A 14575-nucleotide genomic window follows, 5' to 3' on the forward strand; every position below is an offset into this window, starting at 1 on the left:
CCACTGGCAGCCGTGGTCACTGTTGCTTCTCAATTCCAGCTTGCTAGGAGATGGTGCTGCTGGCCCCTCCCAAGGCTCTGGGACCTTGCACAGGAGAGAGAGGGAAGAGAGAAATCTCAGCAAAACTGTACAGGACATTCCCTCCCCATGTGCTGAGCCAGGAGGGACAAAGGCTGTGTGTTCATTCACCGTTCAGCAGAATTCAGATCTGACAAGGTGCCACCCGCTGCCCATTTCAACCATTGTTTTTTCTATTGGGAATCACTGTCTACATCCGTATTCAGGTGGCATCACACATGCAGCATTTCCTTCAAATGCAAGACAGTCCCCCATGGTTTCCTCCTTTACACCTGGATGCCAGGTGCAGATAGCAAACCACCACTTTACAGCTCCTGTTCCATATACTATACCAGGCTTGGTGGCATTTACTGATCAAATGCCTGAGACTCTGCCTGTGAATGCCAGGGACAGTCTTGCGCCTGCTCCAATCATGACTGAAAGCTACAATTACATTTTGATTAAAGGAAATCTAGCTGAGCTTGTTTTTCTCCCTCCTGTCCCCTCCCCAAAGGTAGCATTTAAGTAGAAGAAACTAGCCCTAAATAATCCTTGTGTCATTGCAATGATGCCAGCTTCCTCTTAGACAACAAGGGGGAAAGGCAAACTTGCTATTTCCAGTGAAATCTTCTAGGTGGGTGTTATTCCCTTAATATGCTCATCCAGTCCAAATTCATTTTGATGAAAATTGCCTTTTCCCTCTCAGGTGAAGTCCTTAGTTGCCTAAGAGGAGGTAATGTGAGTGAACTTTGTCTCCTGAAAAAGAGAGATGCATAGTCCATACAAATCCATTTGCTCCAGGTGAGAATGATTGAGGCCATAGGAGCCAACTCACAGGGGTCAAGGTCCCTTTGCCTCCCCAATAAAATATTTGAGGGGGCTCCCCCCAAGTTTATGGGCATTGCTATTCAAATGGTGTGTGCACACCACATCTTGGGATTACCTGCCCACCCCATTCAAGTTGGCACCCCTGCTTGAGTCATTTGTTCTTTGCAAATTCCAATAGGAATAGACCTCATCCACACCTCCTGCGGCAGGAGCAAGCCAGCAGTAAATCACACCACACACTTTGGAGTTAACTCTTTATTAGCAAGAACAGGGTCTGCACAGGCCTAACGAACACAGGAACTCATCCCTGGTAGGTCTTGCCTTATTGATCAGTTGCCAAGCCTAATGTTCCCCTCCTCCCCTATGTCTCCTCCTCCCCAGGGTTTTTTCTGAGCAATTGGAGACTGTGCTTGCATGTCTGTCTTTGCTCCTCCTGCTTCATGTCTATTCTGGTTCTGAGAGACCATGGAGGAGGGGAGACACCTATGCCTCTTCCCTAGCCCGATTCACTGCTTTGTTTCTAATCAATGTACGTCCTGTAACTTCGTGCTGAAATCCTTTTACATCACAAATCTTCCAGTTTACTTCTTTTTTGCCCCACATTTGTTGTGCCCCTTCAGAAAGCAGTAATGTAATAACAGTAGGAAAGCATTGCAGAACAAATGGTCCAGTGTAAACCTAGCTCTAGTGTGTTGTATCAATGCCATGTTGCAGAATACACCTGCCACCCATATATATATATATATATATATATATATATATATATATGCTTTCGTAGATTTTCACGGGTACAGGAATGCAGGTTTTGGTGTCCTCGGGTGTCTTCCCGTGTAAAAGTTGGGGTGTCTAGGCGACGTTTCGACGAGGTCTCACTCGTCATCTTCAGGCTGGTGCTTTCGGCTTCTTGTTACTGGAACAGAGCGGGATCTCAATGTTTGAGTTCCTATAAATACTGTAGAGGGGGTGTGGTGTCTAGCCTCCAATGTTCTGGGCAGAGAGGAAGTTCCCAGGCTAGTGTGCCTTTTCTTCTTTTGTTCCTTAATTACTTGAGAGATACCTTGAGTGATTTCTTGAGTGATATCCTGAGTACCACTTAGGTGGGTCATTAGGTGTGGATTAGTTGCTAAAGTCTTTGTGTCTTGACCTCTTGAACTTTGTGAAGAGTTTTCCTGAGAAGATGGCTGTATTGCACTTAGTTGTGCTTTGGCTTGGCTTCGTGTATAGGGGCGAGCTGTGGTTTTGTGGCTTGTGTCAGCCAGATCTGTGTAGGGATTGCAGGGGGGTGCAGCATCCGGAGGTGCCACCATGGATTGGCTACTGGATGGTGTCAGTAATTCATCTGTGGAGAGGGTCTGGGTTTGGGTCTGGTGTGGTTGATTGGTGTTGGCGTTCTGTGTGCCTCTGGATCTGGTGTCAGTTTTTGTGGGGAGGGCTAATTTCCAGATGTCTGGCAAGCGGGATGTGTCGTCACGCTTGTTCATGTTGTGAGGGTGTTTCTCTATCTCGATGGCTTCCATGATTATTCTCTTGTGGTGATGTTCCGTGTTAAAGAGCAATTTGGAATCTGCAAAATTAATTTCGTGTCCTGTTTCTTTCATGTGTTGGAAAAGAGAGGAAGTTTTTTCTTCTTTTTTGACGGCATTCTTGTGTTCTGCGATACGTGCATTTATTCGTCTGTTTGTTTGTCCAATGTACGTGGCTGGGCAGACTTTGCAGGGTATTTCATAGATCCCTTGGTTTTCCAACTGGATTTTCCAACTGGAGGCTAGACACCACACCCCCTCTACAGTATTTATAGGAACTCAAACATTGAGATCCCGCTCTGTTCCAGTAACAAGAAGCCGAAAGCACCAGCCTGAAGATGACGAGTGAGACCTCGTCGAAACGTCGCCTAGACACCCCAACTTTTACACGGGAAGACACCCGAGGACACCAAAACCTGCATTCCTGTACCCGTGAAAATCTACGAAAGCATATATATATATATAATCATGGAAGCCATCGAGATAGAGAAACACCCTCACAACATGAACAAGCGTGACGACACATCCCGCTTGCCAGACATCTGGAAATTAGCCCTCCCCACAAAAACTGACACCAGATCCAGAGGCACACAGAACGCCAACACCAATCAACCACACCAGACCCAAACCCAGACCCTCTCCACAGATGAATTACTGACACCATCCAGTAGCCAATCCATGGTGGCACCTCCGGATGCTGCACCCCCCTGCAATCCCTACACAGATCTGGCTGACACAAGCCACAAAACCACAGCTCGCCCCTATACACGAAGCCAAGCCAAAGCACAACTAAGTGCAATACAGCCATCTTCTCAGGAAAACTCTTCACAAAGTTCAAGAGGTCAAGACACAAAGACTTTAGCAACTAATCCACACCTAATGACCCACCTAAGTGGTACTCAGGATATCACTCAAGAAATCACTCAAGGTATCTCTCAAGTAATTAAGGAACAAAAGAAGAAAAGGCACACTAGCCTGGGAACTTCCTCTCTGCCCAGAACATTGGAGGCTAGACACCACACCCCCTCTACAGTATTTATAGGAACTCAAACATTGAGATCCCGCTCTGTTCCAGTAACAAGAAGCCGAAAGCACCAGCCTGAAGATGACGAGTGAGACCTCGTCGAAACGTCGCCTAGACACCCCAACTTTTACACGGGAAGACACCCGAGGACACCAAAACCTGCATTCCTGTACCCGTGAAAATCTACGAAAGCATATATATATATATATATATATATATATACACACACCCTACCTGGAGGGGCCCCATGGGATCAACCTTTTCTTTTCTGTACATTTATGAACTTGGAGAACTTGAAGATTGGAGAATTGGGTGCAAGCTAACAAAATGAATTTCAACAGGGACAAATGTAAGTTTCTGCACTTAGGCAGGAAGAACCAGATGCACCAATATAGAATGGGGGACACCAGGCTTACTAGGAGTACATGTGAAAAGGATCTAGGGGTCATGGTGGACCACAAGCTTAACATGAATCAACAGTGTAATTCAACAGCAGGAAAAAAAGTGAATGCTACCCTAGGCTGCATCAACAGAAGTCTAGTGCCCATATCAAGGGAAGTAATAGACCCACTCTATTCTGCCTGGGTCAAACCACACCTGGAATACTGTGTCCAGTTCTGGTCACCACAATTTAAGAAGGATGTTGACAAACTGGAATGTCTGCAGGAGAGGGCAACTAGGATGATCAAGGGTCTTGAAGCCAAGCCTTATGAGGAGCATGAAGCAGCTGTGTATGTTTAGCCTAGAAAAGAGGAGACTGAGAGGAGATATAATAGCCATCTTCAAATATCTAAAGCAGGCTTCCTCAAGGCCCTCCAGATGTTTTGAGACTACAATTCCCATCAACCCTGACCACTGGTCCTGCTAGCTAGGGATGATGGGAGTTGTAGCCCCAAAACACCTGGAGGGCCGAGGAAGCCTGATCTTAAGGGCTGTCACATGGAAGATGGAGCAAGCTAGTTTTCTTCTGCTCTGGGAGGTAGGACTCGAACCAAGGGCTTCAAGCTCCAAGAAAGGAGGTTCTGACTAAACATTTAGAAAAACTTTCTGACAGCAAGAGCTGTTTGAGAGTGAAATGGTCTCCCTTGGGAGGTTGTAGACTATCCTTTCTTGGAGGTTTTTAAGCAGAGGTTGACCATCTGCCATGGATCCTTAAGCTGAGGTTGGACTAGATGACCCTTGGAGTCCCTTCCAACTCTGTGATTCTATGATTCTATGTTGAAAAGCCCAGGTTGCAATACTGACTGCTGAAGGTACACACCTGCATTATGAGAAATGTTTGTTTATTACTGCTTTCTGCTTCGTGTTCTTTAACCAGTTCTGATTTGTTAGAGAACCTGACATATACATAAAAAATGGAATCTGAGTTTCTCATGCCTTTGCAGCATACTCAGTACTACCAATTGTTTGTTTCCTGCAGGGGAAAAGTCCAGGGGGCAAATCTTGGTGGAGGGTGCCTTGCTTGGCATGCAGAAGGTGCCAGGTTAGCTGTAGAATCTCCAAGTTGGGCTCAGAAGGACCTCTGTCCCAGGACCCTCTGCAGTTACTGCCAGTAGTGCTAGATTTATGGGAAAGCTAAATAATCTATTGTTTAGGCCATCAGACTATGAAAGGCACCTAAATACACCTCCTCCCTGAAAGACTTACCATGATTCATTTAAAAAATAAAAAGTAAAAAACAGGGAAAATAGGCTCTAAAACAGACATTATTGCTCTGATCGGAGAAATAAATATCTAATGGCTTCACAATCATTTGTCATATTGCATTTTTAAATCTCTCTCTCCCTCTATCTATCTATCTCCTGCAGCTAGATCATTCTTGCCATTCAGTTGCTATTTGCATTGTCCTTTCTTGCACATTTTAGGGAGGGCAGTGCTATGGGGCCCCTTAAAGCTGACATAGCTCAGGGCTTTAGCATTTTGCTGATTTAGCCACTCAGCAAATGACAATGAGCTTTAAGGATCATGGTCTGACTTGCTAGAAGGCAGCTTCTTATGTAACTATAAACCCAGGAAATATGTGCTGGTCTTTGAAACGGATTGAGCAAGGCAAAGAAAAACGTTGCACGGATAGAAGTAAATGAAAGATATCAGATTCAATTTATTGGAAGGCCAATCTCATTCCAGAGCGTATGCAAAACACAAGAGACAAAAGTGCAAATAGGAAGATGTGGCTGTTCTAGCACCGACTTTTTACAACCATCTTCAACTGATACATTGTATTCACCTGCTGCTTGAAGAGAATTCTGTGGCCTTCTAGTGGGAATTTTCCCATCAGGAAGGAACATAGCTAATACCATCCCTGACCAGCCTCCCAGTAAAGGCCCTTTGCTCTATGGAGCCATTCACATTCAGACATTTTTCTCTGGACATCTACACGTGTAGTGCAGAGCGCGTCACAAATTTGCGCCTGCCAGCAGAACCTGCATAAAAGTGTAGCTGAAACACTGTTGTGGTGGTGTCAAAATTGAAATGCTAAACGCAGGCAACCCGTAAAAGTTCCAGAGGGCACAAAACACAACTTGATTTTTTTGGACTGGATGTGAGACTTGAAAGGACTGACATATCCCGAAACCAGGAAGAAGGGACGTTGGATAAAAATTTGAGAATTTCTATTTATTTTTGGAATTAATTTGATATTAATGAAATTACAGGGAATTTGTTGGAAAGGAAATAATTGGCATTAGTAGAAAGGTTTGAAGAAGTTAGGCATAAATATGGTTTAAATTTTGAAACTTTATGGGAAGAAATTTAAGGACTATTTGCAGAATCAGTGTAAAATCAATGGATGTTAAAATGAAGTAGGGATGAAATGAAGTGATTTCTAACAATAGGGTTAAAAAGGAATATGCAAAAAATGGCTTGATAATTAGATGAAAAATAGAATGATATAATATGTTTAAGATAAAGAACTAAGATAAAACAAAGGGGAAAATTTGCTGAACTAATTATTTGAATTGGAATACAAAGGAGGGAGGTGTGAGGAAGTCATGGAAATAAGTAAATGAATTATAAGACAGAGAAAAGGGGATTTGTTTTTAACTTGTCCTTGTTTTTCTTTTTTTTCTGTATTTTGTACTTTTTTCTTTTTTTGGACTATGTAATTTTCTTTTTTCCCCTTTTTTTCTTTTTTCTTGGAAATTTCAATAAATATTATTTTTTTAAAAAAAACAACAACACACAACTTGATTTTTGTGTGTGCTTCATGGGGAGAGAAGCTTCCGGTCCTTCTCAATCTGCGCCTATTTTGGCGGGTAGCGCCGACACAGCGCCTTAAGGGCCAAGGGCGCAAGGGAGCCCAGGGACGCGCCGCGCCGGGCCCTTTAATTGCTTTCACTTTTGCGGGGCGGAAGTGGGCGGGGCGCGCCGCTGGCGAGGCGAAAGAGAAAGTGGAGCGGCAGGTGCGGGAGGGGGGGCGAGGGGGCGGCGGCGGCGGCGACCCAGGTCCCTTTCCCGGCTGGATGGAGGCGCGCCGCTGGCCGGCCTCCCCCGGAAAGGCGCGCCGGCGGAGCCATGGGCGGCGAGGGCTGGCGAGACTCGCTGCTCTACTACTACTGCCTCAAGTTCGCGCTCTCGGCGTACGCCACCCTCTTCTCGGTAGGTGACTCGGCGCCGCGCTCCAGGCGGCTCTCGCCCTCCTCCTCCTCCTCCGCCGCCTCGTGGCTCCCCAGGCCGGGGACCAAACCCAGCCCTTTGTCTCGGGCAGGCCGCTCCTCCATTGCAGCCTGCAGCGCGGGGGGGGGGGGGGCTTTGCTGTATATACGCCCCCCCCCCCGCGCCGCCGCCGCCTCTCAGCCCCCGGGGGTTGGGTTTCTGGTCTCTGCATCTTCCAGCATCGCCTTTGCGGGCCTCTGGCGCCGCTGCTCCCCCCCCTCGGCCCCCACCGTGTGGGAGCGGAAGAAAAGAAGCGGCCTTAGACCGCCCGCAGCCAGTGCGTTCCCACGGCTGGCTTGGAAGCCGCGTTGATTTTCTCTGTTCTTTAGAATTATATACTGTTGGATTGTTTTGCAGACAAGAATAAAACGATAACATTATTGGTAGAAACGGTTAGCAGCCATTTGAAACATTTTTAAAAGATCAAAATCAGCAATAAACTGAAGCAGAGATATGTCCACGTTCTGCGTTGTTGGCGAAATCCCCTCCTGCCATGAAGCTCCCTTTGGGCCATCACTCCCTGCCCACCTCACAGGGTTGTTGTGAGGATAAAATGGGGAGGAGGAGAATTAAGTATCACCAGTTTGTGCTCTTTATGAGAGAGATATAAACAGGAATGTTTTGGGCGGCTGCATTTACACGACATTAACCACAATCCAGAAGGATCCTGTTGCTTCTTGGGAAATACGGCTGCCTGATGTGGTTTCTCCTCAACCCGCCCCCCCCCCCCCAAAAAACCCCAGGTGCAATCTAACTAGAAAACTGTATGTGGAATAAGCAGCACAGTGGTACCTCAGGTTAAGTACTTAATTTGTTCCGGAGGTCTGTTCTTAACCTGAAACTGTTCTTAACCTGAAGCACCACTTAAGCTAATGGGGCCTCCAGCTGCCGCCGCGCGATTTCTATTCTCATCCTGAAGCAAAGTTCTTAACCCGAAGTAATATTTCTGGGTTAGCGGAGTCTGTAACCTGAAGTGTATGTAACCTGAGGTACCACTGTAATCTGAACATACCCTAACAGCTGTCCTGCTTATGCAGATGATAGCTTATTGAATAGGATGGGGGGGCATGTTGCAAGGGCAGGGGAACCAAAAATCTCATGTGCACCTAGTGAATACTTGCCCACTCCTTCTCTGATGTGAACAGTGCCATGCAGATGTGGCTTGAAGCACAGCAGGAGGAAATAACCTCCCTGCGTTTCAAGACGCTGATGTGAACACCCCAAAGTGGACCACTGGGTGTGTTTAGCACAGCACTGTCCACACTCGCTGGAAGTGGCGCTATTTCTATTCCAGCCCTCCCTGTGAAGTGTAGCCACCTTCTGCATGCTCTACCTCTGCATTCTGACCCTTCCTTTATTATACACATATACAGTCATACCTCAGGATGAATACGCTTCAAGTTAAGCATTTTTGGGTTGTGATCCGCGGTGACCCGGAAGTAACAGAGTGTGTTACTTCCAGGTTTCTCTGCTTGTGCATGCGCAGACGCTCAAAATGATGTCATGCGCGGAAGCGGAGAAATGCCGCACATGCAGACGCACAGTTGTGTGTTACGTTTGCTTCAGGATGCAAACGGGGCTCTGGAATGGATCCCATTCACACCCAGAGGTACCACTGTACTGGTGTGTGCACATATTCCTGCAACTCAGGATAACTCTGCACGTCCACAAAAAATGTATTTTGTAATAAATGAGTTACTCTTTGATCTGCTGGCCACAGTTTCATCCCCTCCACTAACACATTTCCCCAGCTCATTATAAGGAAAGCTGCTCATTTTTATTTTTATTTATTTAATGTATTTTCTAATTCGCCTTTCATCACCATGTGATATCAGAGAGGGTACCATAATAAAATGCACCAATGTAATCTCCAGTAAAAATGCAGTTTGGTCGTGACTCAGATCTCCAGGTCCCCACACAGGTAAACAAAAAACCCCAGTCAAGGCTGGCAGGAAAAAGCTTAGACTGATTCTTAGGCAGTTGAGCCTCTGAATGAACATGTGTGCACTTGTGGGAGAACAGCCCCACCTTGTCTAGGGAACTGTAATTAAAACAATGGTGTAACTACCAGTTCCTCTTCAGACAATTCATAAATAACTTGTGGAATTTGCCGCCTTAAGCTATGTTGATGGCCACTGGCTTAGAGAGCTTGAAAAAGTTTTAAAATTCATGGGGCTTTTTGCTAAAAGGAACTGTGTACAGGGGTAGTATCCTGAGTACCAGTTGTTGGGGAAGAACGACGGACTGGCTGAGAAAATCATGCCTAACTTTGTGTATGTTCAGACCATACTGCAACATTTGAGTTTTGCTTCACATAATGCAAATCAGAGTGGAGTCCCAAAGGTGGTTGGATGGTGTCTTGTACACCTCCTTCTGGCAACTGGAGCTATCAAAGGAAGGGAATTTTCTTTGCCAAAGATTTTGGTAAAGAAAGTCCAGGATCTAATTTGCACTCGAATTTTACCAAGGTTTGCCCCCGGTCAGAGGTGGAACTAGCTGCTCCGGCGCCCAGAGCGACATGCACTCTGGGGGCAGGACTAGCTGCCCGTGGAGCGGGGCAAGCGTCCCAGGGATGCAGGGGGCGTGTCTTGGGGGGTGCGCCAACTGCTGCGAGCCTCCTGGGGGTGCACCAACAGCGGCAAGTGTTGTGGGTGGGGTGGCGATGTCACCCCACCTCAGGGATGGCACCTGGGGTGGACCACACCCACCGCACCCACCTTTCTCTGCCTCTGCCCCTGGTGTCAGTTTCAATGCCAGGGCAAAGGATAAATGGCGTCTGATCAGGTGGGTGCATTTTCCTCCTCACTGAACATAAGAACGTAATCAAGCCAAGAGTCCATCTAGTCCAGTACCCTGTTCTTGTGGTGGCTAACCAGATACCTGTAGGAAACCCACAAGCAGGACCCAAGCACTGTCCTCTCTTGTGGTTTTGGAAGCATTACTTCCTCCATCAGTGGGAACAGAGCATAGTCACCCCGGCTTCAGCCACGGATAGCCCTTAAAGCCATTTACATTGGTGGCCATCCTGGGGGAGTGAGGTCTATAGTTTAACCCTGTGCTGCGTGAAGGAGAACTTGGTTGTATCTGCCCTGAACTTCCCAACATTCAGCTTTGTTGGATGTCCCCAATTTCTAGTGTTGCAAGAGTGGGAGCAGAACTTTGCTCTCTCCACTTTCTCCATGCCATGCATAGTTTTAAAAACTTATTTCATGTCACCTCTTACTCACCTTTTCTCTAAAGTGTCCCAAATGCTTCAACCTTTCTTCCTTGGGGAGTCTTTCCATCCTCTTCCTCCTTTTGGTTGCCCTTTGCTGATGGCCCTACGGATGAGGGCTGCACATCAGGGATTCCAGATGGAGAAGGGTCATGACTCCCCATAGGTTTGAGCCCCTCCAGCTGTTCCTCCATAAATCAAGAAGTAATCTGGACTATTCCATAAATTAACAAGGGAGCACTGGGCTAAAGCACTTGGCCTCTCCTCCTTCTCCTTCTTTGGCGATCACTCGTAGCCGAGTAAGATTGTCTTCCATAAACACGGTTTTAACAATGAGTCTGTAAGTGACTGTGGAGCCCAATTCTGGATCCACATGTCCTTCCACAGTGGGGACATCACCTCTTCCTTTGTCTGATGGGTCTGGTAGGGCTGAAGAGGCAGGGAGGCGAATCTGTCAAGAGGTGCTGAGCAAGCTTGTTTCCTTCAGAAGCTGTTGAGGCTTATCACCTCCTTGGCTTCTGGACTGGAAGGTGGACCTGCCCTCCCTGCTTTTTTCCTGCTAGTTTAACTGCCCCACCTTTCCAAGGTTGGTGTAATTCAGGCAGCCTGGCGCCCCCAGATGCTTTGGATTATGACTCCCATTAACTCCAGCCACTATGGGTACAAATTGAGGAAGCGAGCATTTTGGAAGGCGGAGAGGCTAGTCTTTCTCCCTGACCTGCTTGTCTCATGCAGATGAGCATAAGAGCACTAGAAGAGCCGAATCAGGCCAGTGCTCTGTTCCCACAGTCAACCAGATGCCCATGGGATGCCCACAAGCAGAATGTACCCAAACACGCATTTGTTCCCCTGCAAACTGAAGTGGTTCAGTCCAAAGGCGGCTTCATGCCTGCCAGCTGATCACAAACTTCAGTTATAAATCAGTCCACTGCTGGTTGAGACTGTAAAAACTTTGGAGGTGAGCTGGTAGTTGTATGTAGAGTAACTGGTGTCGTACCCTCCTTGTCAAGAAGGCCACCTCTGAACATTTCTCTGTAAATTGCAAGTCTCTTGTTTCTTGCAAGAGTGAGGTATTCTTCGGAAGCTCGCTGTTCAGTAAAACCAGCTGTATGCCGTTATTCATGTCACTGCTTGATATGGATGGGTGACAAAGAAGCTTTTGTTAATAGTACAAAGCTTAATAGTATGACAGGCTTGTCTGCATGAACTTCATGAAAGGATGCCGGTAAGGAGTGGAACAGAAGCCTTTGAGTAAATGCTGTACTTCTTTGTGATCGCTCCTAATAATTCTACTTGTACCTTGAGCTGTAGTTGAATGTTGAAATCTGCTCCATGAGAAATGTATTCCCTCAAGAGAAAATTCTAGTCAGGTCCCATTCAATCTTATTGAATCCTTTAGTACAGTAGAATTAAATGAGAATGATGTTGTACCACGGATACATGGGCCTGTTTCACTGCCTGATTGGTTGCCTGCAGAAGCTATCTGTACTTTGGAACGTGTCAAGGTGCCTTTTCTCTCTCAGCTGGCTTTGTAACAGTCACATTCTGTGACTTCGTGAATAATGGCATGGATCTGCTTTATTGGACAAAGTGATTCTGAGGATTCAATGTGGTGAGAAACTGCAACAGAGAAGTATTTAGAACCTAGGTGGCTAACTACTGCTGCTGCTGTTTAGTCGTTTAGTTGTGTCCAACTCTTCGTGACCCCCTGGACCAGAGCACGCCAGGCACTCCTGTCTTCCGCTGCCTCCCGCAGTTTGGTCAGACTCATGCTGGGAGCTCCAAGAACACTGTCCAACCATCTCGTCCTCTGTCGTCCCCTTCTCCTTGTGCCCTCCATCTTTCCCAACATCAGGGTCTTTTCCAGGGAGTCTTCTCTTCTCATGAGGTGGCCAAAGGATTGGAGCCTCAGCTTCACGATCTGTCCTTCCAGTGAGAACTCAGGGCTGGTTTTCCTAAGAATGGATCGGTTTGATCTTCTTGCCGTCCATGGGACTCTCAAGAGTCTCCTCCAGCACCATAATTCAAAGGCATCAATTCTTCGGCGATCAGCCTTCTTTATGGTCCAGCTCTCACTTCCATACATCACTACTGGGAAAACCATAGCTTTAACTATATGGACCTTTGACGGCAAGGTGATATCTCTGCTTTTTAAGATGCTGTCTAGGTTTGTCATTGCTTTTCTCCCAAGAAGCAGATGTCTTTTAATTTCGTGACTGCTGTCACCATCTGCAGTGATCGTGGAGCCCAAGAAAGTAAAATCTCTCGCTGCTTCCATTTCTTCCCCTTCTGTTTGCCAGGAGGTGATGGGCCCAGTGGCCATGATCTTCGTTTTTTTGATGTTGAGCTTCAGACCATATTTTGCGCTCTCCTTTTTCACCCTCATTAAAAGGTTCTTTAATTCCTCCTCACTTTCTGCCATCAAGGTTGTGTCATCTGCATATCTGAGGTTGTTGATATTTCTTCCAGCAATCTTAATTCCGGCTAGGGATTCATCCAGCCCAGCCTTTCGCATGATGAATTCTGCATATAAGTTAAATAAGCAGGGAGACAATATACAGCCTTGTCGTACTCCTTTCCCAATTTTGAACCAATCAGTTGTTCCATACTGCTGCTGGCCAGTGTTCAAAAAGCAACAATCTAAAAGTGGGCATCACTAAAGCGTCTTTGTCCACCCTGTGTCCACTGTCTCTAGCATCCACACATGTAGGCATAAACCCCACACGTGTGTGCACACATGCTCACCACATAATGGCAGAATGCTGTATTAGCTCTCACAGAAAACGGAGATGCCAATTGAACAAACATCTGTTTTACTGCAGATTATCAAACACTGGCATGGAATAGCATTAAGGGAAGAAAGTTCCACATAAGCCTCTGATCATGTAAACATGCTCTCTGTTCCGCAGGTGGTTTGCACAGTGGTTTTGAGCAGTTCAGCCTGGTCAGTGGGGCACTGTTGCACAGAGAACTTCATTTGCATTCTGTTACCTTGGTGATTGTTGTGTGTGTGTGTGTGTGTGTGTGTGTGTGCAGTTGACAGGACAATGAAAAGGATCTTTTCGGAGGATGCGATGGGTTTTTTGCTTCCCTCTTCTGTTTAAATATAATAAACACAACCAGCAGAAAGTGAAATTCTACACTATATAAATTTAATCAATTAGTAAGCATCTATGGTGTGAATATTGGGCAAAATATAATTTAGCATTCTGAAACTTTCAATCCATAATGCCTATAAGTGGACCAGAGATCCCAATGGACATTAACATTGTTTACATCTCATAGAATCACCCTAATTATCATAGGAACTTTCAGTAAGGGCTTTCCCCCTAAAAGCTCTATGTACTTAAGATGCTTATCCATCCAGCAAACCTGTAGGTCAGCGTCATCATCACCCTCTGTAGAGTGGAGGCTGAGATGGTTTGCAGTGCTTGAGGCCACCAGTGAATGGACTTGTGTGTAAGTCCATTTGTTTCCTATAACTCCCCATTGGAATTTCCCAACAGCTCAGAAGAAGAAGAAGAGGAGTTTGGATTTGATATCCCGCCTTTCACTCCCTTTAAGGAGTCTCAGAGCGGCTAACATTCTCCTTTCCCTTCCTCCCCCACAACAAACACTCTGTGAGGTGAGTGGGGCTGAGAGACTTCAAAGAAGTGTGACTGGCCCAAGGTCACCCAGCAGTTGCATGTGGAGGAGCAGAGACGCGAACCCGGTTCCCCAGATTGCGAGACTACCGTTCTTAACCACTACACCACACTGGCTACACCGCACTGGCTCAGGAGCTTTCCTAGCTGTGGCACCAGCTCTGTTTTTACCTCTGTTTCACTTTTGTCATTCAAACCACCAGTCAAGAAATAGCCAAGTGTGTGTTAGCCAAAACTTCACGGCCATGGTTGTGCAATAGGCAAACCAAGGTGGGCAAGATCTGCTCAGCAGCTTCTGTGGGTGGTGCAGGATTCTGGTTACAACAAGTGGTTTGTCAGGGTCCAGGTTACATTGTGGAGGTAACCAGGAGCCACAGCTAGGGATCGGGAACATCAAGCAGAGTCAAAAGTTGGTCAAGTGCACCATATTTAACAAACAAGTTTCTGTAGCTGCGATATTACCTAAAACCCACACAGCTTGTACATGGAGGTGCACCTGTGAAGAAGCCAGCAGTCAATGTTCCGCTATCTACTACAGCTGGTGTCTGTTCAGATGTGCCAGAGGCAACGCTGGCCAGTGCCCAAGCAGATTCATATTGATTCTCTATCCCAGCAAACCCAGCGTGAAAAA

At 46.5% G+C, this 14575-nt stretch overlaps 1 protein-coding gene and 1 long non-coding RNA gene across 4 annotated transcripts in view; both read left to right on the top strand.

Moving 5' to 3' along the window:
* LOC310851240 overlaps nucleotides 1-14575 on the top strand; it is a 984470-nt gene that overhangs the window by 363809 nt on the left and 606086 nt on the right. The gene's annotated exons all lie outside the window — the stretch shown is intronic.
* The window catches only part of LOC310851174 (tetraspanin-15-like), an 83708-nt gene continuing 75967 nt past the window's right edge, over nucleotides 6835-14575 (top strand). For 2 of the 3 annotated variants that reach the window (XM_083753397.1, XM_083753396.1), the window contains exon 1: nucleotides 6837-7029. In XM_083753397.1, coding sequence (XP_083609523.1) covers nucleotides 6946-7029 — 84 coding nt within the window. In that variant the 5' untranslated portion in view covers nucleotides 6837-6945. Of the gene's footprint in view, nucleotides 7030-14575 lie in introns of all 3 variants that reach the window. The other variant, XM_083753395.1, reaches the window with a different exon arrangement.

This window comes from Podarcis gaigeae (assembly GCF_964106915.1).
Source record: "Podarcis gaigeae genome assembly, chromosome: 8".
In the NCBI taxonomy this organism is placed as follows: domain Eukaryota; kingdom Metazoa; phylum Chordata; class Lepidosauria; order Squamata; family Lacertidae; genus Podarcis; species Podarcis gaigeae.